The sequence below is a fragment of the Copadichromis virginalis genome, linkage group LG23, assembly GCF_057382275.1.
Source record: "Copadichromis virginalis isolate Kocher_CV1m ecotype Utaka linkage group LG23, C_Virginalis_male_GT1.1, whole genome shotgun sequence".
Lineage (NCBI taxonomy): Eukaryota > Metazoa > Chordata > Actinopteri > Cichliformes > Cichlidae > Copadichromis > Copadichromis virginalis.
In genome coordinates this window covers 15,159,376-15,187,224 of record NC_140639.1, presented here as the reverse complement: position 1 = coordinate 15,187,224, position 27,849 = coordinate 15,159,376, and the positions used below count along the sequence as shown (strand labels likewise).

General features: G+C 39.0%; 1 protein-coding gene and 1 long non-coding RNA gene across 3 annotated transcripts in view; one reads left to right on the top strand and one right to left on the bottom strand.

Moving 5' to 3' along the window:
* Positions 1-2,089, bottom strand: part of LOC146680493 (uncharacterized) — a 10,838-nt gene extending 8,749 nt beyond the window's left edge. The window contains exons 1-2 of the long non-coding RNA XR_014918084.1: positions 1,728-2,089; positions 1,426-1,641 (exon numbers count right to left, since the gene is read on the bottom strand). This is a non-coding gene — a long non-coding RNA (uncharacterized LOC146680493). The remainder of the gene's footprint in view (positions 1-1,425; positions 1,642-1,727) is intronic.
* Positions 1,509-27,849, top strand: znf644b (zinc finger protein 644b). 2 transcript variants are annotated; one of them, XM_085448899.1, is made up of 7 exons: positions 1,509-1,559; positions 18,789-21,452; positions 22,044-22,172; positions 22,272-22,610; positions 24,035-24,157; positions 24,304-24,400; positions 25,312-27,849. In XM_085448899.1, exons 2-7 carry the CDS (start codon positions 18,803-18,805, stop codon positions 25,487-25,489), a joined length of 3,516 nt encoding a protein of 1,171 aa, XP_085305025.1. In that variant the 5' UTR covers positions 1,509-1,559; positions 18,789-18,802; the 3' UTR covers positions 25,490-27,849. The 2 variants fall into 2 exon arrangements, with proteins under 2 accessions (XP_085305025.1, XP_085305024.1); XM_085448898.1 differs by having other exon boundaries at positions 22,044-22,610.

The following is a 27,849-nucleotide window of genomic DNA, read 5'->3' as shown; positions in this document are numbered from 1 at the left end:
ATCACAGCGAGGCAAGCACAAATACAGTAAGTGACTTGGAAATATCTCTGAAAGAAACATATCTCTGTTGAATAAGGCGCTAAACCAAAAGTTAATACACACTGGCATGGAGTAGATAAATATTTATGCACAAATATTTATGTCTTACAGTTTCGCAATATATCAATATTAATGATTAATGATCTGCATTCCACACTTTTAATAATTTAGCAAAGATAAATAAGTCATATTTCGCCCACTCTATAAATATGCAACAGATCTGGAGAAATTTCTGTTGTCTGCAGACTATCTCTTGTTGATAATAGCAATCACTGGAGCAATGTACACTGAAAGATTTGTTAGTTGTTTGCTTAATCCAATTAATATTTCATAAGTTTGTGAACATGAGAATTACCACTCCAGCAGTGATGCAGGCACCACACGCAGGCTGGGTTTCCCCAAATGCAATGGTCAAAGACATTACTTCACACAATAAAAACAGTAAGTTTTAAAATCCACTATTAAGTCTGAGCTTTTGCTATGAAGCAAAATCACAATATTCAGACTGAGGTGTTTTTTAGACTCTAGAGTTAAGTTAAGTGAAATTTATGCAGTAAGATTGCACCAGTCTTTTGGATATGTTTGCTAAAATCTTCTGCACGCCATCCAGAGATCTTCTTCAGCGTCTGAGGTTCGTTAATCACACGCCCTGTCCCGGATTGTCTAAAAGGAACCATGTGGAGTAAGGCAACATTAACAAAAATGTTAATAAATACCACCACACTTCTCTGAAGCACGTGATGACACGCTTTTCTTCCCCCTGACTCATGAAGTTTGATAAGCTTCGTGGTTTTCCAGTGGAAACATGGAAATAACACTTGAGAAAACATGAGACGGTATTAATAATGCATTCTGCATCATTATGCTACAATTTAAATGAGGGTTAAAGCTCACTGCTTTACTTGTACAAGACCAATTGGACATTAAATATACAACAGAAGCATTTTTCCTCCACCATATTCACTCATTCATTGGATGCATTTTCAAATGCAGTTCAAGGTCACATACACTATGAGACATTTAACCCCTTCTGTCCTGTCCTGCTTGCACTTCAAGTTTTTATTTCAGCTTGGGGAAGCACAGTGTATCAAAGGATACGTGCATCTCGATTAAAAATGTAATGCAAAATCTAATCTAATGCGACTAAAACGTTTTGAGCTTATTACTATTATTATTATTATAAAGTGCGTGTTTCTGTAAGAGCAGGTAAGCTCAAAAATATTCATAATCAGGTCAAGGTCATTTATGCCATTCACTAATTGTTACAATGTCAAATTCGAGGACGTTTGATAATCTAACAGTGCAAATGCGCCGTTTTCTTTGGACTAAGGTGGACACAAGGTGTAGGTGTGCAGTTCGGATGACGCTCGTTTCTCTACCTCCTACCGTGAACACCCCTCTCCTGCAGTCCAGAGTGCAACCTGCGTGCTTTTACAGCAAAATGGCGACAGTCTAATAGAGGGAGAGAAGACGGTGTCAGGCGCAGTGACAAACTTGAAGACATGAGCGCTCGTCCTGAGGTAGGTGTTACAGATGCGCGCAGGGATACGTCGTAGCAGGTGCGGTCATTAGTCGGTGATGTGTCACTTATGTCGTAGGTCGCTGTGAAGGCAAAACACCGCAGTGAGTGATAACAGGCGGCAGCTTTGTAGTCTTACCTTAAGTTGCTTCACTATTGCGACACTCACTCTTTGTCCAAGATATCGCTGCTGGAGTTTCTCCGTCTGTGGGAAGAGCAGCAAGCTCGCTGTCGCATAGCCAGTCAAAGTAAAGTCACGGCTCTTAGCTAGGGAGCTTTTTGCTGAAAAGAACAAGACATATCAAACTGAGTGATGCAGGACACTAAGAAAGTTTTAAGCTGCCAGAATTGCCAGTGGCTAAAATAGAATTTAATTCAAAGAGCATGCAGGGTTTAGACCCTAAGTTGGGCTTTTAGTGGCTGAGCTGGCAATACAGTGGAAAAACACTAGGGGAGAGCGGGGTAAGTTGTCACACTGTTCATAACTCCAACACTAGAGGCTCTATCTCAAAAATGAAATAGCCACTTTGTGTGACTACTTCTTCTATAGTCAACCTCCTGTTCACATGTGGTCAAGACTGCTCTAATCTGAGGTGAGCACATCTTTTTTATTTTTTTGACCTAAAAGGAAAAATAAATCACTTTAAATTTTCTTCAGTACAACTTTGTTAGGTATAGATGTTACAAATTATTATTTTACACAAAATAGAGGAGACATTAACGTGTCTTTTGATACTTCAGCTGATGTGCTATGTTGAGCTAACCCTGACATTTAGCCAAAATTAGCATAAATGTCAGTTTGGGGCAAGTTGTCTCATTAACTTTGGGGCAAGTCGTCACATGTGACAACTTGCCCCAATACAAATAAATGCTCCAAAAAATTGTGATATTGTAATTCATTTGTATTTGCAATAAGGTTTTTGAAGAAAGGAAGGAGAGGCAGGAATTAAGGAAGGAAGGAAGAAAGTAAGATGGTTCGAAATTATCAACGAAAGACAGAGCGTGGCAGAACACCACCTGACATTATGTTAAAGGCAGTCAGGCAGGTAAAGATGCAGAACAAATCAATCAGAAGTACAGCAAAGGATTTTGACATAAATTACCGTACTCTAACTCGGTATTGTCAAAAGATTACCAGAGAAGAAATTGAAAGTCAGACAGCCATGCCAACAACAATGGTTGGTTATACAACGCCAAGGAAGATTTTTTTCCCCTGATTTGGAAAAGCAGCTTGTTGAGTATATTACTAGGTCAGCTGACATTTATTTTGGTCTGTCACCAAGTGAGGTCAGAAAGCTTGCCTACCAGTTTGCTGTGGCACACGAACTGAAGTTTGTGCCTTTGTGGGCAGAAAAAGAAAAGGCCAGCAAAGAGTGGTTTACAGGCTTTTTAAAGCGGCATACAACATTGTCACTGAGAAAGCCAGAAGCAACTAGCCTTGCCAGGGCAAGTAGCTTCAACAGAGAGAATGTCAATGCTTTCTTTGACAACTTGGAGAAAGTGTTATGCAAATATGAGTTTGGACCAGGAGACATTTGGAATGTTGATGAAACTGGGGTCACCACTGTACATAAACCAGACAAAGTGTTGGCCAGACGTGGATTCAAACAAGTAGGGTCATTGACCTCTGCTGAAAGGGGAACCCTTGTCACACTGGCCTGTGCTGTCTCAGCCATAGGGAATAGTTTACCTCCATACTTTATTTTCCCGCGTGTCCACTTCCGTAACCATTTCCTGATCAACGGGCCACCCGGCAGCAAAGGAGGGGCAAATTCCTCTGGATGGATGAAAGACACACACTTTGTTGACTTCCTGCAACATTTCAATGAACATACAAAGTGTTCAAAGGAGAAGCCCTGTTTACTCCTTTTGGACAACCACGAGTCTCATCTGTCCATTGATGGACTCAATTATGCCAAAGAAAATGGCATAATCATGCTGTCATTCCCACCCCACTGCTCACATCGGCTCTAACCATTAGACAGGTCTGTCTACGGGCCACTAAAGAGGCACATCAACAGCACGTGTGATGCCTGGATGAGGAACAACCCTGGGAAGACAATGTCTATTTATGACATTCCTGGGATTGTGGCAATTGCATATCCTCTGGCTGCAACCCCATTGAACATTCAGGCTGGTTTTAGGGTGGCTGGGATTCAACCTTACAACAGAAATGTATTTCTGGAAGCCGAGTTTGCACCATCCTACGTCACAGATCGCCCTATTCCGGACCCTGCCCTGCCAGGCCCCAGCACTACCTCTGCACTGCCAGGCCCCAGCACCAACTCTGCACTGCTAGGCCCCAGCACCAACTCTGAACTGCCAAGCTCCAGCATCATCTCTATCACGAGCTCACCCTTACCCAGCACTGCAATTACTGACAGCAGACTACCAACTCCAGAGGACATCTGGCCATATCCAAAAGCTGGCCGCCGAAAACCAAACAGCAAAGGAAGAAAACGACGCAAATCAGCAATTCTAACCGACACGCCAGTGAAGCAGCAACTAGAAAAAGAAAAGAATAAGGCTGAATCTAGCAAAAAGCTGTTTCAAAAGAGAGGGACGCGAGGGGGGAAAACATCTGGACCTATGAAGAACAACGCAGCTAAAAGAAGAAAAATAATTCAAGAGTCATCATCAGATGATGAAGAGTGCTTCTGCCTTGTCTGTGTGGAGCCATTTTCAAACAGTCGTCCAAAAGAGACCTGGGTAAAATGCAACAAATGGGCCCATGATGCTTGCACCTCAGGCCAGGCAATTTATGTGTGCCAGAATTGTGACTCTGAAGTTGAGTCTGATTAATCAGAAATAGGGCATCTGTTTTGTTCAGAGGATTAACATGTTAAGTAAAGCAAGTTATTTGCAGCATTCCATTCAGTTATGATGGATTTATGTGCAAGCCAGAGAACATTTGAGTTTAAAGTTCAAACTAAAGTTTTCTTTCTACTTAATGTTTTGATTAAAATGTGTATTGGATTGAAATAATTGTTTTTTTCCAAATTCTCTTGGCATAATTGTTCAAATTTCCAGTTTTGGTTTGAATTTAACAATTAAAATCAATAATCACAATTAAGTATTTGTGTTCTTATTTTAAGATAATCTAGTGTGACAACTTACCTGCCGATGGGGCAAATTGTCACAAGTGCACATTCTCCATTCAACAGTCTACAACTCCGTAATGAGATAAGATATGAAAATGTAATGAATACATCATATGTGCCCGAGACTTCCTTCTTTCATTTGGTGAAACATTTATTACGTTGTGATGTATGGTGCTCAGTAAAAGTTAGTCAGTGTGAAAAGTGTGACAACTTACCCCGCTCTCCCCTACTGGAGAAGCATTCGTTAAGGGAATGGATGCATGAGTGAGGTTGCATTTGACCTTGAGTCATAGCAGTGGCTATGAACTAAATGCATGTAGTGTACTGGGAACGATACAGCATCCTGTAGCAGAAGCCTGTACTAGCTGTCACTGGGTGAGAGGTGAGGAAGTTCTGTTAATCAGTTAACCCACAACACCCAGTCAAGATGAGCATACAGTAAGAAAACTCTTTCCTGAAAAGCAACAATGAACTTATCAAGAGGGCGCCTCATGTGGCGTTTGGAGAAACATTGCTTTATTATAATTTTGTTTAGTTATGAGCTCAGATTTATATTTATAATGAGTGTTTCCTGTGATTTTAGGGTTTTACAATTTTTTGCTGTGAGTGTGCATCACATTCCTGTTATCACCTTTATGCTGGAGGTTTAGTCAAATCAAAGTGTAGACCTACATAAGTGAGTCCATCACTCCCTGCAGGTGTCTAAGGAGGAGCTTAAACAGCTATAGAAAGAAGGCAGCTGCAGCTTAACAGCCTAGTGTTGGTTTTACCGCATTAGTATACCGCAGAGAGTAAAGGAGTCAACTGCTCGACTAAATAAATCAGATGGTTGAGGCATGTTATCCACGAATTGATTATATGTCACTTGACAAGGTCAAATATTTTAACCAAGATGCCTGAAGTCCCTGAATGCACAGCATAGCAAACAGTTACGTGTTCTCTGTTGGCCTGGCTGGCTGCTTACACAGCTATAAATGAAGACACGTGGGACTTCTTAAATGGGAGTACACTGGCCTGAATTAGCAACTCAGCTGAGGAACAGCTGCAGAGATGAGATATTTTAGTAATCAGATGCTCCGACCAAGAATTTGCAGGAATATATCAGACGGGAGGTTTTCATAGAACCACATTGACTGGACCACTGTAGTGTTTTTCTTGGTGGTGAACATTTCAAGCCCAGTTCAGTTTCCACTGGGCCTGAAACCAGATATTGTTTCATTATTCTAAACCACATAAAATGGTGAAAATGTCCAACCCAGTTTTTCAGAGTCCAAGATGACGTCAGTGAGGGCTTGTTTTAGCCACTCAGCAGTGCAAATGCTCAACTACTGCATAAAACAGTGAAAAGCAGGAAATCATTACATTTAAAGCTTGAGACAAAATATTTTTTTTTTTAGCATTTTTGTCCAATATTTTATGTAATGTGGTGCAAAACATTTTGTTAAACTAGTAACTGCTTAACTGACTAAAGACATTTTAGCTCCAGTTGACATATTTCTTAAATTTTAATCCTCTTTGACAAAGCTTTTCCTGATTTTTGGTAAATGGTGAAAGGACTGATTCTTATATAGCACTTTTCTACTCTCCCGGAGTACTCAAAGCACTCTATACAACATGCCTCATTCACCCATTCATACAAGCACTTCTAAACACAAGTGCAAAGTAATCTACATTCACACGCATTCACACTCCGATGAAGGGCAGCTTGGGGTTAGTATCTTGCCCAAGGATATTTGACATGTAGACTGGGGAAGCCAAGGATCGAACCACCGACCTTCCAATCAGTAGCTGATCTGCTCTACCATTTTTGTGTTCAATTTAAAAATAATGAGGGAATGCGTGGATATCGCCTGTTCCTGATAACTGTGGTGATGCTTAAGTGTGATTTCTACCCGCAAGGAAGTCTAGCGAATTATACCAAAGCTATACAGCCATGCCTTGACAATATATCGGGGTTGTGACTAATTATTTTCATCACTGATTAGTGTAAAAATTATGTTTTTTTTCTTGCCTACAAATTTTCCGAAACCAGTAAATAATGAACTTGATTTGTGCTTGATATTGTAAATATTGCTCTATCATTTTCTGTTGGGGCCCCAGAGAGTCAAAACCCTCTTTAACAGGTTAAAACAAATACTTGATTTTTTACTTACTATTGATGTATTACCTCGATAGTCATGCCTTGTCACATTTTTATAATGAGGATTACGAATCTGATTTTAAACTGATGCTCTGTTTTGAGAGTCACATAAAATGACACGTGATCTGTTTGTCAACAAGAAAATCAGCTCTAAAATATGCTGACAATACTTTTTAGCTTCAGAAAATAATAATTAGCTTCTTTAATATATTTCATAAAACAAGTTTCATAGACTATTTTTTATAGTCTAAAAGGGCGGACAACCCTAATATGGAACATGGGTAGGGCTTTAGCCAAACAGAAGCTCCACCCACCTGCTTTTTAAATCTTTTTGTTTGGGAGAGAGAGCCAATCAGAAAAAGGTGGTTCAATGAGAGGAAGCTGAAACAGCTTGTTTCTCACAATCTGCAGGATTATTTCAAACAAAAAGGCTCCTGTGATATTCATCAAATATGCAATGTCAGTTTATGACAAAGTGAGGTGATCAGACCACTTCACTCAGTTAAATTGCAAAAATAAATTTTTATGCTTGCGTTCTCATTACTCTCCCAGTGATTTGATTTTAATATAAATAAATAAGTTAGCTAACCTGGTCTTATTGGTGGATCCCAGGTTAAGAAAAGTGCTGCTTGTACAGTGTGTGTTAGCAGAAAGAGATGGAATTAGATGATATTTCATTCTGCGTGGTCATTTTTTTCCCTTACATCTGTGTGGATTGCATTTACTGATGACCGAGTGTGGTCAAGTTGGCCCAGTGACATTTGCAGCCTTAATCATTTTTGGTTGCTTGGCTATTGCATTTTTCCAGTAATACTCGATCATAGCAAGTAAAACAGGCAAAAGAGCTGAAACACCAAAGGCAAAAAAATTCTTACAGAAATAAAGTTGGTTAACTTGAAAATTATTATTGCTTAAGTTCGCACAAACAGTGAAGATTTTAACGGCTCCAAAACAATAAGAAAGCTGCTGAGAATGGAGACATATCCCCTCCGGCAGTGTGTGTCAGATGGACTCACAAAATCTTACCAAGGCTTCTCCCCTCATGTGATCCGTTTAGTGTGCAGCTTGTCAGCATAATAATTCTAAAGATTCTGAACATTTACCTGCTTTTGGCTCTGTTAGAGGTGTTTTATGAGAACAGTGTGGAGTAATTATTGCTTCAACATACACTGATAAGTTAGGGCGTTCTGATTTGTTCTTTTGTTTTATTTACTGCATGATTATCCATATCAAGCTTTTTTCCATATGACAAAAGACAGGAGCATTAATAGGATATTGTCTCTCTTTAGAAGTCATAATGATCCATTCATGGTTTAGTATTCAGACAAGAATCACAACAAGGTGACATGCAGTGAAGCATACATGTCCATAATTCGTTTCAAAGAGCCGCTGAACTGAAATAAATGTATTTGAGCAGTAAAGGCGAGCTTAAAATGTGTGTTGATTGTTGATTGTGTGTGTCTAACTTTCTTCTGCTATCATTATTCTAATCATAATCTCAGAGCATAAACCTAAAATGTGACCCTCTCTGAGAAGGTGTTATCATGCAGAGGCACAGTCGCGTGTCTCCTTACCAGCTTAACACCTGAAACTGTAGCTCAGATGTGTGAAATGCTCTGAAACTATAGCTGGGTGTGATTACCAGTCAAATTAAATCTGAGATGTCAGTTACATGTGTCAGTGCTTCCACTCCTACTCTTGGCAGGTTGCGGGGAGTGACAAGCTGGCTGTTGATTATTTTCCAGTGTGAAACAGAATCACTGACACACAGTTAGTGTTTACAATCCCCGAGTCTTTGTTTAATTTCCTTAAAATATAAGTGACTTTTGTGATTTCTGATGTTGGAATTGCCATGACACTGGCATCGTACCGTCAGTAAATACTCAGCTGACTGCTGGATGCTATGTGCTTCTTCTCTGTTTGTATTAGCGAAATGTCAGTAACCGAGAGTAGGATTTGTAACAAATCGATTTTATTTTTTCTGTGGTTTTGCATTTGTTTCTGCAATTTAAACTCTTGTTTTTTGTTTGTCTTTGTCCGGCTTCATTCACTGCTGCCACTTCTGCTGCAAACAGTATGAAGATAATGTGAGAGCTTTTCATTTCCTTGATTTGTGACGGCAGCTCTACTGTGAAGGATTCTTAGAAATGTATTGTAGATGAATACCTGGGGTTAAAGGTGCATGCTCGCATTCTGATTCTTTGACACGTGATACGTTCGGATTATATAAAATGCCTCAAATAAGTCGCTTTTGAACACAGTTAATGTTGACAACTTCCAAACTACTAATTTACTTTCTTTTTTAGCTTCAAGTTTGTAATACTTTTGGTCTTCCTAAATCTAAATTTACATATAAATTGAGTGGTACCCCCCTTTTAAATAGTCATGGGAGTGACTTCTTCTTGGAGAGGAATTTCTTTTAAAGAAGAGAAGGACTTGAGCTACTTGAATCTTAATTCACTGGCAGGTGAGATTATTGCAGTCCATCAAAGGCTGATTGAAGCACTGAGCTGTCCACAATCCAGTCTGCTGTTCAGCCTTTGCAGATCAAGCCCTTTCTTATCCTGTTTCACTCGGGCTGTGGACCATTTCCTCCACTAAGGGGCAGAATATGATTACTGATACTCTCAGCCCTCACTCTAAGAAATGAGACACTGAAGAGCATCATCAGTTAACGGGGGTCTATGTAGTCAGTGATTAATATAAATAGGAAAACTATAACGAGTTGATGTTGGTACATGTTTTTTTTTCTTCTTTTTTTTTGTATGAAACCTTAAGATAAATAACCTAAAGGAAAATCCTTATAAAATTCTAATTATATACAGTTATGACTTACATGTAAGAACATGTACAGAAATTAAATCAGCACAGATCATTAAGTGCACAATCATTCTGTCTTAGTAGGTTGGTTTTAGTATATTTGCATGACTACATCCGAACTACCACAACCTAAAATATACTTATCGCTTATATTCCAAGTTTGATCCAATGCATACAAGTCTGCAAAAATGTCAAATCAGTATGGTCTTGCATTTATCCCTCTGAACATTTCACAAGTCCAAACAACCTCTATCTTTGAGGGTTGGGATTAGCGAGCTTCCATTGTACATGAGCTGCGAGGCAGCTAACCCTTTCTGTGATACCTATCTGAGGTTGAGCTCAGCACTTCCCTCATTAATTTCCCATTTATTCTCTGAGTTGGATGTGATATTTTACAGATTTGAGCATGCGGGGCACAGGTTAGGTGCAATTATGCTGACGGAGGGCTTTTACAGACATGCTCAATGAAATCTGGAGTGTAGGATAATACATGTAGGAAGTTATATAGTGATTAACCTTCATTTCAGTCTCCTCGGCGATCTCTAGGAGGCAAATCCTCCTCCAATCAGCTGTTGCCAGGTATATTATCCAGCCTTTTAAATGACCTTCAAAATAAAAGATAGTGGCAGGCCTGCTTCTTCTAGAGCTTTTGAAGCATTTATTTGCCCTTTTATGTTGTTCAGCAGCATCTTTAAACTACAGCTCACTCCCAAAATCTTTATTGGTAAGGCTATACGACTTTACTGGACAATTTCATGTGGAATCTTTGACCAGTAGCAGTGCAGTGGAGAAATGTTCTGTTTCAGTGTTTGTAGCAGAAATACTGAAATAAGCATAGCAACTCCTCAGGTTGTCATTAGAAGCTTTAACATTGTAGCATCACAATCAATATTTGACAGAAGTAAAATGTTGTATATTAGTTTATGCTTGTTTTTTTTTATGTTTTCAGCAAGTTTCAGTAGCTGCAGGTGCAATGGTGATGTTGTTAGAGTGGTTTTGGTAATAACTCAAGTAGACCTAAACATGTATATAGTATTGATTTTTGAGTTTTATACCAGATTCAGAGAAAACTATAACCAACCTCTAAAAGTGACCTTACTCCAGTTGTTATCTTTAATCTATTTATTTTTAGTATGGTGTCAGCAGCTACAGTAAAACGCCACCTTTCTAACAACGCACAGAAAAAATCCTGTTAATCTGCTAATGATATAGAAAATTATGAAAGCTCCAAAGTCACAGTTATTAAGCACCATTAAACTGATTAAATACATGAATGTCATAATTTTCGAGTTATTATGCAAAGATATTTAACACAATTAAGATTTAAACTTCTTATCTGATATCATGACATTATAATAACGTGTAATCGTTTTTCACAAAAGCAGCATGATTGATGAAGACACTTTTAGCTAGCTTGTATTTTTCTGCAATTTTTTTTAACACTGATGTCGCAGAAAGCCGCCTTTCACAACAATGGCTGTTACCTCCCTCGCCCCTCAAAGAAAGGACATTTTTGAGCCCCTTTGATTTGGTCCGATTTGTTTTGATGTGAGGAGTGAGTGGTTTTTAAAATCTCTTTAACTCCCCAGGCCTGGCCCAGCCTCCCACAGGGCTAATGACCGTAGCTTGGCCTGTGTTGAATAATACAGATGCTTGTGAGGTGCGAGCGGGGAGGAGGGCAAGGGGTTAGACATGGGCCCTCCTCCTACAGTACACTTCCATTGATAAGATTGTATTAATTGGTATGAATAGAGAGGGTTTTCTCCCTCTCCATGTATACATTTACTATTATACTCATTAGCTTCCTGTTGCCTCCCAGCGAGTTTCTCCTTCACATCCCCCGGGGTCTCCTGGGAGGCAATTTGCATCTCTCCATGGTGTCTCTCTGGGGTTATTGAGGAAATATTAGCCTCTTTTCTTCTGTGGCCGACCCTTTGATTTATTTGGAGCTGGGGCTGATAGAGTGGCACTCACATGTTAATGACCGGCGTTGATATAGGGCAAGACGACTCATTGATCCGAGTTGAAAAGGTACAATTGACAAGCAGTACTGAATAATCATCTTACACGCATCTGTGCGTGTGTGTCTGTGTATGTGTGTGTGTGGACCTTGAGAAATGACAAGGGATTCCCTCTGCTGTCAAGGCTACTGTGCTCTAGCTGTCCACTTTCCCTGATAGTTAGATAAACAGGCTTCTGTGGGCTTCTGAATTTCTTGCGACTTTTCGACAGGCACAGTTTTGGCTTCTTTGCAGCTCGTGTCATCTCTTTGACCTCACGTGATCACAGTGGCACTTATCTTAGCCGCTTCTAGGACTCTACAACCAATCAAAGGCTGCACGACGCACTTGATCCAGTTTCTGTTTGGAGTCTTGGTCTAATAATAGAATTCAAGGTGACTACTGAGGGATCACTTTGGCTGCCATTAATGAGTGCTGAGCCCCTGCTACCTGCCCCACCCACTCACCCCCTCAGTTTCTGCCATGGAACGCTCATATTATGTGTTAAAGAAAGATAATGAGAGATTTCGTCCTAATACCTGCGATGCTTGACATGCCTCCGAATTTAAGCTCACTGATGTCTGCTCGGCAATGTGGAGCCCGTCCTCAATTGGGAGAGCAGTTTGACACTGACTCGCTTTCATCTGGATGGTCACATGTCTACAGTGAAGCAGCAGCAACAAAGTTTGATATATATGTATATTTCATGTTTTTTTTCTCGTCTCAGCCAGAGTGGAACGCATCGGCCTAATCATAGCAACATCTTCTGTCTTGCTTAGTATTTATATACTTTCAGTCATATGGTAATAATAACATTTAATAAAAGCCAACATCCTAACTGCCACTAAATAAAAATACACACCACCGCCATCGCTGCATCTTCTCTGCATACTTATAACAGATTAGAGGTTATGTATATCAATTGTGCAGCTCATGCATATTGTTATGAAGGAGAAATGCAGGAAATGGAAATGTGCCATTTCAACGCGCCAGCACAGCTTGCCAAAAGCAGGCAAGTGGGTTGTGCTTGCGGTGATGGTCGGGTTTGTTTTCCTCTCAGTGTTGGGAGATGAGAAGTCATGTATCTAAACAGAGCAGATATGATGTTTATGAGAGCCATCTGCTTGGCAGCCCTCCTGTGCCCACTGCCCTCTTCAACGTGAGAGGAGCCTCATTAAAAAAGTCACATGCCTGAGAAATTTCTAAGCGCTGTGTTTTTTTTCCCCCCCTTTTAAAAGGAGTGGAGTTTAAAACTAACAAAGCCTTGGGAAATCCCCATCAGACATCCCTCCCTTAATCCATTTAATTTTGAAAGGTATTGTTTAAAGCTTTAAAGTTTATATCGTTTAATCCCTCTCCAACACTACGGGCACCAAATGAGGCCGTGTCAGCAGCTTGAACAGATATAATCTACTCCACACAACAGAAAATCCTCCTTCAAGACAAGGTTGCATGGGTTTCCTGTGAACTCACTGTTTGATGTTTCTACCTGCTATTGAACATGACTTCTGTCTTAACCCAACTGTCACTCGCTCCCTGTCCCCTTTTATCACTCCGAATGTTCTCGCTTCACCTTTCTTCATCAGTAAATCTACCATCACAACCATTTCACTCATTCCCGTTTTTCAGGAGAGGGGGCCGAGGAGAAGTTTGTTGTGGACAGGTTCAAGAGGGTTTTCTGCCTTCTGTTGTTCATATTTTTTTCAGACAGACTCTCGGTTTCTTTTCTTTGAGTCCCATTGTCTCAAAATGAAAACTTTAAATTCTCCACTTATTATTTCTTTGTTTAGGCCTCCCACAAATTTATTTCATTCTATTTAATTACAATAATTTACACAAGAAGAGTGATGCATTTCCGTTTGCTAAGCATAGAGTTCCTGCCGGCTAGTTGAAAAGGTTAGCATAGCACAAAGTAAACATTGCTAAAAAACTGTAAGAAATTACACCTGATGTTGCTTTTACAGTGAACTTTTCTGAGCATTAAACAAATTAGATTTATGATGTGTATTAGTGAGCTGTAAACCTGCTGATCGATATTATTAAAAGGCTAGAGCTAGGCTAGCAGTCATGCTTCTAGCCCTTATGCTAAGCTACATGTTAACTTTTGTCATTATCATATATGGCCACATCACATGTCACATGATCTAGCTGTAAGTACAATCACAATTACAAACATAAAGGTTGGCACTAAATTGAATCTGCTGGGAAGACATCAAGGATGCTCTAGACTTTCAATAAAACGTGAACATATTAGTCTAAACTGGAAATACTGGGAGCCAGTTAGAGTTTTAGTTGGTGCACAGTGCACTCAGAAGGTTTTGTCTTATTACACTGAAACTTACATGGGCTGAGAATATAAAATTGTGCATGTAGAGGGGAAGACATTGCTCTCAAGTCTTGTCTTCGGGTCTGGCTTTAAAAGTCAGATACAGTTAATAAATCCTACCAATTAATTGTTCATTTTTATAGTGTCATTATGTCATCATAGTGCTGTACTGACTAGAGAGGATGCAATAAAATAATCGATTTAAGTTTAGTAAACCAAACTTTTATTTTAAATTAATTTGAAAATAAAAAGGAAAAACAGTGGGGACCAGTGATTACTTATTTAGGCACAACCACAGCTTACGTGCCCATCTGTCTGGCTGCTTATTGGTTGACGTAACAGGCTGCTGTCTTCTGTCAAATACTGAACACAGGCAGGCCAAAGAGCCATAGTCACTGTAGATGGCTGCCGCTTAACTAAAATGTTGTTTTTAGATCTTAAAAACCATAATCCTTATTTTTTATCAACTCTTCATAGTGAAGTTGTGTTCCAAGACTGGATGTATCCCATATATGCTAACAGTTTTTTTTGTTTATACTTTGCGGGACTAAGAGACAAGCCTCATCTTTAGTTCATAGATGTTAGAGTCCCATCTAACGCCTTGAAAAGAATAAAACTCATTCCTTTGAGTGACGTCTTGCTGTAATACTTACCTGTGAGCTTTTATTCTTGTTTTCAAAGCATGCATTACCATTTAATGTGTTCATACTATAAAGAACGTGATATTCTTTGGAACATACCTTCTGTGGTACTCGTATAACATGTTTTCCTTTAGTTTATAATTTGAGTCGTATAACTCCAATATATATTTTCACTCAAGCAGTAAATTACATTGTTTAGTTATCAAAGGCTTTGTGTAATTACATTTGTGCAATTCAGGATGACAGAGCTGATAGTGTCTGCACAAGACGCTGGCATACATAATCACAGGCGAAATCCCATTAGGGAGGATGGAGACCATTATTATGGAAATGACCTTTGGGTGACAAGAATTCAGGGGGATAAAAGAATACTATGTAATCCTGACAAAGAGGCTGTGTGAAGCCACTTGCTCTTTATTTTCTCTTGTGCAAATTTAAGAAATTTATGGTGTTTTATGAATGTGCAATTGTGTTTTGTAGTGTCACATTCCTTTTTTTGTGTGCAAGAAGCCAGTTAGTCTGCTTGAGAAGTGAGATTTGGCAGTGCATTGCTAATTTCATCCTGCCTTTCTGGTGTGTGGTACTGTGGGTAACTGCAGGGCCAAGATAGCAGAAGAAAAACTTTACGATGTGTTTGTTTCTCCCTTTTTTTTCCCCACCGTGGCACCTTCATTGAGAACTTGCTCACCTTGGGATTACTGGATTGTCAAGCTGAATCTCCGTCTGTTTGTTTTGAGCCACGCTTTGATACTCTCACACTAAAGAGGCAGCTTCATAAATTCACATTGTGTCAAATAAATCAATAGATCCTATTAACTGAGGAAGTTGTGTAGTGCAGTACTTGAGGGACTGTGCCCCCCCTCGTTCAGGCATTTCTCCAGCAAAGGCAATGGCAGAGGAATGTAAGGTTGGCTCTTGATCCATACAGACAGCTCCAGCAACAGAAATGGTTTGGCTGACTGGTCTCAGTTGGTCTTTAGTGTTGTCTCCACTGTGCTGCCAGCCTGGGTCTTCAGCTGAACAAGAGGAATGAATTTGCTTGGACATTTCCAGCCTTACAGTGCCAACCTCCTGGTCAATCAGTTTGTAGTCCTCATGTGACTTAAAGTTTAGTGTTGCAGTATTTTTATTTTATATTTTATTTAATAAATGTCTGCTTTCACAAAAATGGTACAACAAATATTCTACACCTATAGCCAGAATTTAATTCTTTACTTCACTGGCATGAGATGAATAACATGGCAATGTCAATTCTAGATGTAGTTTCAGGCAAAAATATGTTAGAACACCAAAACAAATGTCCAAAAATGCACAATGGAAAATACACCAATATTTTTACTGATATTTTCACCACACAGAATCGATCTTCCTGAATACAACTTTAAAAAGAAATAACATGAAAGCTTGCCTGAGAGAGTTCAGGCTGTGCTGAAGAATAAAAGTAGTCAAATATTGACTTCCAAGCTCATTAGAATTGTACAAATGCTGTTTGTGCCTTAAACTGTATATTATATTTCTGTTTGTTTGCACATTTCAATAAATTACTGCACCCACTGTATTTCCCACTGTATTGTACCTGTCTCATCTCAAAGTACAGTCCCTTACTTAAACCATATCTGTTGTGTTATATATTATTAGACAGCATAAACAAATACATCAACCGTATATAAAAGGCTGCATTCACATGTAGGATAAAGATAAAACTCCCCAATTACTCGTATTGATTTTAGCACGGCTTTTTCCATCACAGCCGGGATAAGTGCACTCTCCTACACTTCCAACACCTACTGTCATCAGCTAGGCACATTCTTTTTGATTTCGCTGGTGTAAAATAAACTCTGTGAAAGACATTATGTAACATACTTTTGCACATAGCCTCTCTCCTGTATTTACCATTTTTAGAAATGATATAAGCTCGGGTTTCTTCATCCGTTGTATGTCTTCCTCCATATTTTCTGTCTTATTAGCCTTTGATTTTCACACTTCACTTGACCTTTTGTTCTAATGATTGTCCAAAACAGCAGAAATGACTGGAAACCTAGACCGTCATCGCACTGCTCCAAGTTCCAGCCTTATAACATAGATGGCTCATGAGATCTAGAGAAAATAATGACAGAATTTAGCTAACAACGTGTGACCTTTGCACTCTGTCATTATAATAGAGGCAGGTTTTTGACTCTAGGAATATCTGTCTGCTCTCACAGGAATATTGGAACATGTCTAAAAGAACATGTAAAATTACTCCTTACCTTGTGTACTAGAACAAGTAATTTACAGTCGAATGTTATGCTATTTTCACGAATTCGGATTGTTCACAGTAGAGAATGACAGGAGGATGAAAGGGAATAGAGCATGACACGTGCTGTAGTTGAGAGCCAGACTCAAAGCTATACCAACGTGAGTACATGGCATGCTTCCCAGCCCACCAAATATCAGAGCGTGCTTCAGGAGATCAAATTAACCGCATAGCTTGAGTTAGCTTGAGTCATTTTTACTGTTAGTGAAGTGAAAATCAGTACTTTTATTTTCTAAATGTGTAGTTTCTGGATGAATGCAATGCAACAGTTTTGTAAATAGCAATCATTAATCAATCAGCAATAAAAATAGTTGAATATGGTGCATATAGTATATGAAGTGTTAGTACCAATAATGCTGCATTTATTGTAGTTCTTGGAGGTTTAGCTGTAGTATATAGAGAATTGCATTTGCTAGACATCATTTTGTTCACGAGATGAGATGCACGATCGAAGCTGTAGGTGCTGGAAGAACAAAAAAAATGTTAAAGACTTCACAATAAAAGAGAGGTGTTATATTGTTTTCTATTGTGTAACAGAACACAATGATGAACACAAAAGGGATCATGATATTGCTTCTAAATCTCATTTACCAAACTGAAAATACAAAGTGAGAGTCTTGGGGAAAATAGCAGACAGGGTTAGTAAAAGCTCACAGCAGACTGATCTGTGCATACAGCTTAACTGTATTAAAGCTCATAATCCCTGTAAATATCTTCAGGCAAGGCAAAGTCAGCCTTTTAACATTGACTAAATGAAGTAAATAGAAGCAAATACATTTTTAAAATTTGCTTTTCTGTTGAGCCCCTGTTCTTTATATATAGAAGCGAGTTGTGTGAGTTGGCTGCTAATGAGGCTTGCACATTTTCAACCAAGATATTTTGATGGTTTTGCCACCCTGCCGTTTGGAGGTAACAGTGAAGCTCGCTTTAAATGTAGAGCGTCTGTTCCCCTTTCGAACCTTTAACACCACAACAGATGGGGAGAATATGGAGCTCGGAAGGTTTTACCTCTGAGGTGGTAACAGTGAAGCCACTCATTAACACTGAATTTACCACTTCGTTAGCAATGCAGCTTCCTGTAGAGAGCGACCAGCCCTGGATGTCAAATCCACTGAGCATATGTTTCAGACTAAATCTGCTCTGGACAGCAAAATATAATCTGTTATAAGATCCAAAATGCACATTTTTAGTTGTAGTTATTTTTAATAGCTCAGAGCTATTTGGTTTCATACTGTCCAAATAAATATGGAGTAACTGTGCTTTCAAATCAGCCACTCTTAAACGAATTTGTATGCCTGTCCACGTGTATGCGCCAAAGTGTATGTTTTCTTTGTGTGAGTCTGTGTTTGTATTTCAGACAGATTGTGTGCCTGCCAATTTGTCAGGATTCAAGTAACAACAGTCTCATGCTGGGATCTGTGTTGGCACCATCACAGAGTGATAAGACGCAATATGATCTCATTGGAGGTGTACTTTGTTCCCATGGAAATTGGTCAATTTTAGCAGGCGACTGAGAACTTTAGGTGGAGAAGCAGGAAGGTTGTATCCCAGAGGTACGCTCACATAATTAAGCATCCTCACCAGGGTATTCAAGGCTAACAGCAGGGTTTGTTGTGAATAGAGGTGGCGAAAGAGGGTGTTGGAAAATCATAATGCGGCACAGAATAATACCACTCTCATTTTACAGAGCAGTGGGAATAGCCCAAAAGGAAAAAAAAAAAGATTTTTTCAACAACACCACATTGTCAGTGAGAATGAGAGAAAAAGAATTAAATTTTACTATATTATGTGCAAGAGTTATCTTTTTCTATTTATACTGTGTATACGTGTAGATATGTATAAGACGTTGCACGCTTTATTTGACTTGCTCAAAGTTTGCAGAATAATTTTCTTCTTCATATTTCAGAAAGTATCGCTGCTATGTCTGATCTGAAGCTGAATGCGCAAGAGGACAAAGACGTGGAATCGGTGTCTGACAGCCCAGGTCGTACTCGGGAGCCATTACAGACTCACACATTCTCCCCGAAGAACAATGCTGCAGGTCTGTCCTCAGATGAACACGAAAACCCTTTAAATGGAACCCAGCCGAATCCATTTGTATACAGCAGTGTCCCTGCTGTTCCCCATGCAGACAATTCATTGCCTTCAGGAGCACTTGTTAATGGACCTGGTTCACACCCCAACTCAGAGGTACACTGTGTCCTGAACAAAGGCACTGTTTTATCCAACAGTGTCCTGGATGCCGTGTGGCAAGCGGAGAAGGACACGAGCCCCGAGGTGTTACCACCACCTAGTGAGCTTCAATCAGACGCTTGGAAGAACACAGTGGGACCCGACGTAAAAACACCGGCCACACAGCCAGGTGTCAACACGCCACTGTCTCACTTGGAGGAGAATGAGTCTAAACTGGCCTATTCCACGCTGTCAGGTGACAGTGCAGAGCAAATGCACATTAGCCAACCTTTGACAAAACAGACAATAAAAACAAGATCTCCACGGGACATGGAACGGTCTGGAGTCTCCTTGGATGATTATGATAATACTGAAGTAATCAGGTGGGATTCAACAAGAAAATGCTTTTTGCACAACGACAGAAGGCTGGAGACCAAAGTGATGCCCCAAAGAGACAAGAAGCACAATACACACACGAAAAGCATGTTAGGCTGTCTTGAAAAGGTTAACAACAGCTACAGACATTTCTGCAGTGGTAATGATGTTGAAAGTGTTGACACTGGCAACAAAGATGAATTTTTGGGTACACAATCTGACATTGAATATTCAGTTATGCCATTCAAAGACCTTTCTCGGAACATAGCTTTAGACTCTGAGAGCCATATTTATAGCACAGCGCAGGGAGGCAGTAATGAGGAAAATGACCCTGAAGATGAAAACTGTGTTAGTCCAAAAGTGGAACAGTTGAAGGCAGAGCAACTTGAACGAGATTCACTTTTCTTTTCATGCACAACATGCAATGTTAATTTCAAGGAAAAAAGACATTTCCATAGACATATGATGTATCATTTAGGCAAGCATAATCAGGTGAACAGTGAGAATGATTCACAGCCCTTTATATGCGGAGAGTGTGGGCTTTTGTTCTGTGATAGCAACTCCCTCATGAGGCACATCATTATTCACCAAGATAGGCTGGAAAAACTTATGGAGGAAATTGAAGGTCTCAAAAAGACTGAATTTGAAGATGGGGCCACCACAGTGCCGTGCTCTCGGTGCACGTTTGGTTGTAACTGCCAAAAAGTCTTTGTCCAGGGTACCAAAACACATGATAATTTGAAGCACTACTACTTTTGTGAGGAGTGTAATTACATTTCCTTGACACGGCAGACACTTGTAGCACACTTACATGTTGCACACCTCAACACACACCAGCCTCAAAACAGGAAAATGAGTCATACTAATGATGCAGAGGGAGCACAACATGTTCCGTTTCAGTGTAAAATGAGTTTTTTCCCAAGGAGAGACAAAGTAGTGTTAGGAAAACATTCTGAAATGCCATATGTTGGCAAATATAAAACAATGGCCCGATGTAAACCAAATCTATTTAAATCTACTTTAAAGGAAAAACTCGACCGTTCCACTGAAAAGGGGGATATTCACATTCAAAAAACTGTTGACAACACTGTAAATTGTCATCAGTTTAAACCCAATGCCAGCTGCACTAAAAGCATGCTGTCGCCATATTTGTGGAGAATCGACAAGCATGGAAAGTTACTCTTACAACCAGCAGAAAAATTGGATGTGGAAACCGATCTCACCTGTGTACAAGAAGATGCTGAAAACAATGACCGCAGGGCTTTTGGCAGCTTAAAGCTGGCAAACCGTCCTACAGCCGCTGCTTTTACAGCCAGGAAGCTTAAATTGGACCAGATGTTCTGTCAGGGAAGCAAAAATGACCCCGTAAACGGGAGTTTACAAGTACAAGTAAGCCAAAATTCTCCATCAATGGGAAAAATGACTACACCTTTGCATAACACTACTGAAAGAATGAATGGTAATATATTGCCTGGGCTTAGCCAGAGGCTTAAGAAACAGTGTGCAGTTAGGGAGTTAAAGAAAGGCTGTGAGGGTGATGATAACTTCAGTGATGACACCAGCGAAGCTACAGGCAGCTTCTTGGAAAGCAGCGAGAATGAAAGGAACTCATATGCTCGGAGGTATTTGAAAAAGAGGCAGAGCTTTACAGCCAAACACCAAAGCCCCCACGCACTCAAGGTTGAAGATGATGGAGATGAAGACTGCAGTGACATAGAACAGCTCATAATCAAAGAGGAGCACATTGAAACGACAGTGAGTGATGATTCCACAGAATTGCCTAATACATCTCCAAGTGATAGTTTTGATATGTCCCCCACACCATCAGTAAAACATAAGCCCTGTCCTTACTGTCCCGCCACGTTTGAGTCCGGAGTGGGTCTGTCCAATCACGTGCGAGGACATCTTCACAGAGCTGGGGTGAGCTACAATGCCCGGCACATGGTTTCACCGGAGCAAGTGGCGTTGTGGGACTATCAGCCAAGAATCCGCAGAAAGATTTCTACTGGCATGAGAAAAAAAGGTACGATTATTTTAACAAATAATAAATACAAACCGAGTCTGAATGGACTGTGTGCCAAAACTAATATCCCTAACACCGATTGGCTCATTATAGCCTAGCTTGTGCAATATTAGGTGCCTGCACATACTGTAGAATTTTAGTGTAAGCGTGCCACCTATCAGATGTGTTCTGTATGTCCTTAAATGCTATCAAAAGATGAATAACATTATATTTTGTAATTTAGTAAGAAAATCATTTTGCATTTTTGATAGGAGAAAGAAATGGAGCCAGGGATGTGTTGGAGCAAGCATCTATAATCTTAATCAGTGGGATTGCATATTGCGCACCTCTCTATAGAAGCTTTGGTTAATTACTCCATGACAGAAGTCAAAGTTCTTCAAAGCTCCACAACCATTTCAAAGTGGCACTTCAGGATATGGTATAGGGTTTATGATTTAGTATTTCTGTGATCGGCAGTAGGGTCTATTATATGACTTACATATAAAAGCAGCTATAGAAAATCTATATCTATAAAGTTTCACATTCCAAAATGTACACTAAAAATAGCTTTTTTCTTTCCTTAAATTGTGACACACTGTTCTTATATTACAGCTGTTAAGCCAGAAACTCGAGGACAACACACGTGTCCTGTGTGTTTGGAATGTTTTGATAGCAAAACTGGCATCTCTAACCATGTGAGGGGACACCTGAAACGAATAGGTACAAAGGTTACCAGCAGCAGTAAGTCTCCGCTGTGCGCACTAAATGAATTGCTACAGAACAAAACGGAACATTGGAACAACCTTCTGACTAAGAGTCAGTTCTCCTCTCAACCTTTAGCCCCTCAGAAGTTCATCTGCAGCAATGGCCTCTTTCTGATGCAGACAAGCATCCCAGGGAAACTCCAACATGTCAAAAGGAGTCTGCATCCCATAAAGAAAAGCCTTGTGTGTAAACACATGGTAGATAACCTCTCAGAAAGGAAGAAGCTACATGGGGAAGCAGAAAGAGGCACTACAGCCACATCAAGCACTTTAGTTGAACTCCTCAAAGCCAAACAGGAAAGTGTGGAGCTTGCAGTGAGCCAAGAAGCCTATGCAACCAGGGTGATCTGTGAGATGACCAACGATTATATGGCCAAAACAGAGATGACCAGTCGGGAACCAAACTGGTCTGCTGGTATGGAATCTTTAAGTCTAGATTTGGACAGCCATCATACTGTATGTAAAATACATCATTTTTAAATGTTATGCAAAACCAGCCAAAGCAGAAAAACAAAAGTTGAGGTATCATTATCATGCATTTAATAGATCATATGTAAGACAAGCTACTGTATGTCAGTTATTATATCATTAAGTGTAGTTTATTGTTGCGTTTTAATAGTTTTTTATTTAATTGTCTTTTTATTTCTCATTTAATTGTTAGTAGAGGAATAGCATGTTGACCCAGGCAAACGCTAGGCTTGCATAAAACATAACCGCATCCATATCAACAACAACTTTATATCTTTTAAATTCAGAGTGTGTCCTGTTTTTGAGCTGCCTTCACTTGCGTCAAAGCCAACTAATTCTCAGATTTTAATTCATATTTTATTACAAATTTACCATGTCTCATCCCAGATAACGTGTTTATTGTCGACAGAATACAGTTAAACAGTGTGAGAATTGTTCACAGTCATTTGATTTGTGGGAAAAACACATTCTCTGCATAGAATGCCACCAAAGTGCTTTTGAAGTTCATATTAAAAAAACATGAAATCCTCTTGATGTTGTGTCACAAGCCCATCATCCACGAATCCACAATTTTGTTTAATGTCTGTCCAAATCAAATTTTCAGTGAGGTACTAAGGAGGACAAAGCTGCAGTGTACTTCCCAAAGACGTTTTATCCCATGTCTTCTGTCCTAAAGACTGATTTAATGGCAATTTGTAGAATAACATTTGGGTATTAACGTAAATGCACCACCGAGTTCATTTCTTCTCACCTCAAGGTCAAGATGACTCTCAAATCATGTGTTACTCACATTTTTGGGATATTTTTCTTTGACATACAAATACACTGAAAAGTAAAATCAGGTTCTTTAATTTTTGAAAGATCGTTTGGGATATCTACTGAACTATGCCAGATATCATTAATCATTAACATGCAGTCTAGTGTACAGCATCATTGTTGCCAGTTTTCCTGGAAAATGAATATATCTGTGATTTTGTGTGTGTGTCTCTGCGTGTGTAGTTTAGGAATCCTTTGTGACTCCCTCGAGGTGGTGAATTGTATGTGAAAAAAGTCCCCCTGAAGACACAAGATTGTGTTAAACTTTACCAGTAACACTTTCCAAACAGGAGAGTGCAAATAAGATGCTTAGAATGCAGCCAGGTGGAAGAAGACTTTAGCGCACACTGGGACTAACAGTTTATCTGATAATAAAATTACTGCATGAACTCAAATATATTCTATATTTCTTCGTAAATATTCAACTTCTAATGTTTGTAAACTTGGATTTGTCACATATGGTATCATGCGCAGGCTAAACTGTATAAAATGAATATATAACCTAAATATTAGGGAAATGTAAAATACACTCACATCATTTATTTTATTTTTCAGGGGAATGTGACTCAAAAAAGATTTATATTCAGTGTGACAGCACCTTCCCCACTGTTTCCCAGCTTCCTGGCCATATTCAAGCAAATGCACACAGGAAGAGGATTGCAATTTTTGAAGAAGAAGGTAATTTCTGTTGAAGTAAAATGAAAAGCAGATGATATTTGCTGTATTTAGAGACAAAATGTTGCAAAATGTGCATTTAGAAGTTCATGTCAAGGTTAAACGGATGTATTTCTTGAGATAAAGAATTCTGGTGCTTTTTTTTCTAGACTATGATTTTAGGAAGAAGAAACCAAGACAAAGGCCGGAGCTTAAAAATAATAATTTACCTTCACTGAATACTGAGATGTGCACACTGACCTGCAGGTAAAAGGAATGAAAGGCTACATACACAGTATTTCAACAAAACAACGCTTAAACTGGCACATGTATAAAGGACAAGCTGGAATATTGACATTTGCATGTTTGATGGTTGCAAGCAATTTGTCTGCACCCAGTTTTATGACTGTATATTTGCACACCATGATGTCACCCAGTGGTTTGTAAAGTCCTGGACAGCTCAACTTTTCTTAATAGTAATTACCACATTGCTCTTTTGGGCCAGAAGGAGCCACTCAGAGAAGCTGTTTGGCTTTGAGAATGCATTTAGCTCAAACTTGCTGCATATACCTGGTAGTTCAGCTAGATCTAACTTAGATTCTAACTATAAACAAATCACTGAGGAGTTTTTTTGGAACCGAACTACCACCTGCTGCAAAGGGTTAAAAGTCCAGAAACTATCAACGAATACTCTAGGAACTTAAATTACGGTTTGAATATCTATGGAGAAAGGACTGAATGTAATAGTTAAGATATCTGTGGAGCTTGGGGGAAAGCAAATAAAATAACGTCCGTTTTGCTTTAGGAAATGTATTGCTGTCCAGGAACGTGAGATCATCCAGTCAAAGAGGTTCTTAAAATATAGTGACTATCAAGTGTAACAGGTAGATAAGACTGAGTGTCATCAGCATAACAGTGATAGTGAACTTATGCTCCAAAAGTCAAGTTACAAACACAGCCATGGTTTAGTAACTTCTATTAGTTAAAGTGCCCATGTCTCTAACAATGCCATTTTGAAGCCTCAATGAATTTTATATAGTTATGGAAAAGACTGGAAAACTTGAGAATCTTTGATTACAATGTATAGAATGAATAAAACTACATCTTAGTTAGAAGGCGTTAGAAGAAATGCATGAAGTCCAGAAACACTGACAGTTTCTTTTGGTGTATCTCTGCAGATTCTGCGACCTAGTTTTTCATGGTCCCTTTTCCATTCAGGAGGACTGGATCAGGCATTTACAGAGGCACCTTCTACACACCAGCGTACCCCACTCAGGGAGAGGGATGGTAGAGGTTTTAGCCCTTCATCAGAAAATACAACTAAGCATGTCTCACGAGGACCCAGAAACTGGGTAGTTTTACTTCCAGATCCCTCCAGATCTATGTATTTCTCTCTCTCGCTCTTATTCTCCCTCTAGATATATAGATATATCTATATATATCTATACCAGCATGTTTCTGGAAAGAAGTATTTTAGTTATCCAGGCTACTATATAGTATAAATTTTCTGTATATTTGCAAAAACTTAATTATAGCATATTTTAATGCAACACTTTGCCTCAGCTAATACGACTAATAGGATTCCTGTTTTTTGACTGCAGTATAAATTATGCGCAACAATATGTATGATCCAAAAAATGTTTTTGTCATTATATAAGTGCCTTGTTAATTCAACAAAACAACTGCTCAAAAATCAGATTTTTGTAAGGAGGTTTTCATTATAATACAAAAACTTAGAAGGAGCATTAGTTAGAAGGAGAACTGCACTTTAAAAATAGACAAGAATTTGAATGTGTTTCATGTTTCATTTTCTTTTAGAGATAATATTCAGTGAAACTGTTGCTCTACTTGTACGCACAGTACAGAGTGTCATTAGTTTGTGGATGCTTTGTACAATTTCACCTCTGTGTACCTGCATCAGAGACAGAATTCTTCTTAATCCAAATGACATTCAAGACGTTGGGACAGCTTGTTCTGTCATCATTTGTTCTTTGCTTTAACCTTCAACATTCAGCTTAATTTCTGAAAACTGATTCTCATTGTTAGGCACAACAATAGCTTTTTATGAAAAACCCTCTTTAGTTGTAACAAAAGTTATATTATTTTCTATGATTAGCTCTGTGTTTCCAAAGGTGCTGTCTTTGGTTCAGTGGAAATGTGTTGTAATTAGAGACATCACGCTTAAAATTCATACTTAACAGTTTAAAGACGGAAATACTATGAACATTACCTATTATCCAAATTCACTTGCACTTAAATTTGTCACAAATTTTGCATGACAGGACTTCTGGCTATGCGCTAAGATAAATTTAGGTATTTCAGCATGTGAATAAGTACTTTTGCCAGGTCCTTTCAGTAAAATGTAGTAGTGTACCTTTTTCTTAGTACATTTTCATAATTGTATTCTCTACATTGTATATTTTAAGAACAGCTAAGGCTTTGACGTGTGTGATCTAGTCTGGCTGAACCTATTGCCAAAGCACTTACCTCAATTGTAACACTTTTGATTTATACTATATTAAAAGCCAACAAATAGTATATTTAAAATTCAGAAATTTAGATTTAGCTAAATCAAACAAATGCTTGCTCTGGTTTTACAACCAAATGCCATGAAAGGATAACTATTTTATGCATTTACTTGCCTATTTTGAATATGGAAAACTGCAGATATAGCATCTCCTAACATGTTGTACAGTTGAGCTTTGTATTAATACATGTTGTTGAATCAATTTAAGAATTCCAATTTGATTTGGATTATATCTTCTGCAATCAAATATTCATACAATTCTGATGAAACTTGCATGCAAATATTTGTATAGAAATCAGCTCCATTGATATTCAGCATGTGTGATATGAAAGAAGTGTTGTAAATTTAAGGAATTAAACACGTGTTTATTTGTTGATGCTGTGCCAAATTACATTAGTGACGTTTTTCAAGATGTTTTTAATCTGATAAAAAGATCTTATATGATGTGATACCATGCTTAGAGGAGCATCTGACTCCTCTTGGCTGCACTGGCATTATTTACAGCAGCAGTTATGAGGGACTGAGCAAAAGGTTTAACGAACATGCGGATAATTGAGCAAGGTGAGATTAGGTTAAACAAGAGACTTCATTTACAATAAAATGGTGTTTATCACACAATATGCTGTTGAAAAGACATGTTAATTACTAAACCTTAGCTGAATCACAGATCAACAGGCAGGTGCACATTTGCACACTGAAACAAACATTGCTGGCTGGAAGAAGTCCTAAGGCAATTTGAGTGTGGGTGATTGAAATCCATACTCGACTTCCAATGTAAAAATATATTCCAAAGTTTTTCTGAAAATAACACGATGTCTGTTTTGTGTTTCTTTTCCTCTGCTGTGCCTCAGCAGGGAAACATAATCCAGGGCAAAGAGAGAGAGAAAGGAAATTTCTTGGTGTAAAACTGTAAACTTGAAGGATAACCACTTGGGTTGTTGAAAACAGACTCCAGAAAGAAGGTTCATAACATAGCAGGCCTTGGTGACAGCATTCTGTCACTCAGTCATTGGTCACTGTTCCTTTAATATTTTTCACCTTTGTTCAGCTGCAATTTTTCACTATACATGGAGAAGTCTTTTTTTGTACTTGTGCCAATGAGTATTGTCAGCATTGGCTCTAGTGAAGTGCAAACACACCTTTGAACGTTTACTTCTCTCTGCCATTGTCAATAAAAGCAATGTCTTCC

Coding starts and splice junctions, on each gene's coding strand:
- znf644b (XM_085448898.1), top strand. CDS start 18,803: ATGTCTGATCTGAAGCTGAATGCGCAAGAGGACAAAGACGTGGAATCG. Junction 22,611..24,034: donor GGAACCAAACTGGTCTGCTG/GTATGGAATCTT, acceptor TTTATTTTTCAG/GGGAATGTGACTCAAAAAAG. Junction 24,158..24,303: donor TGCAATTTTTGAAGAAGAAG/GTAATTTCTGTT, acceptor TTTTTTTTCTAG/ACTATGATTTTAGGAAGAAG.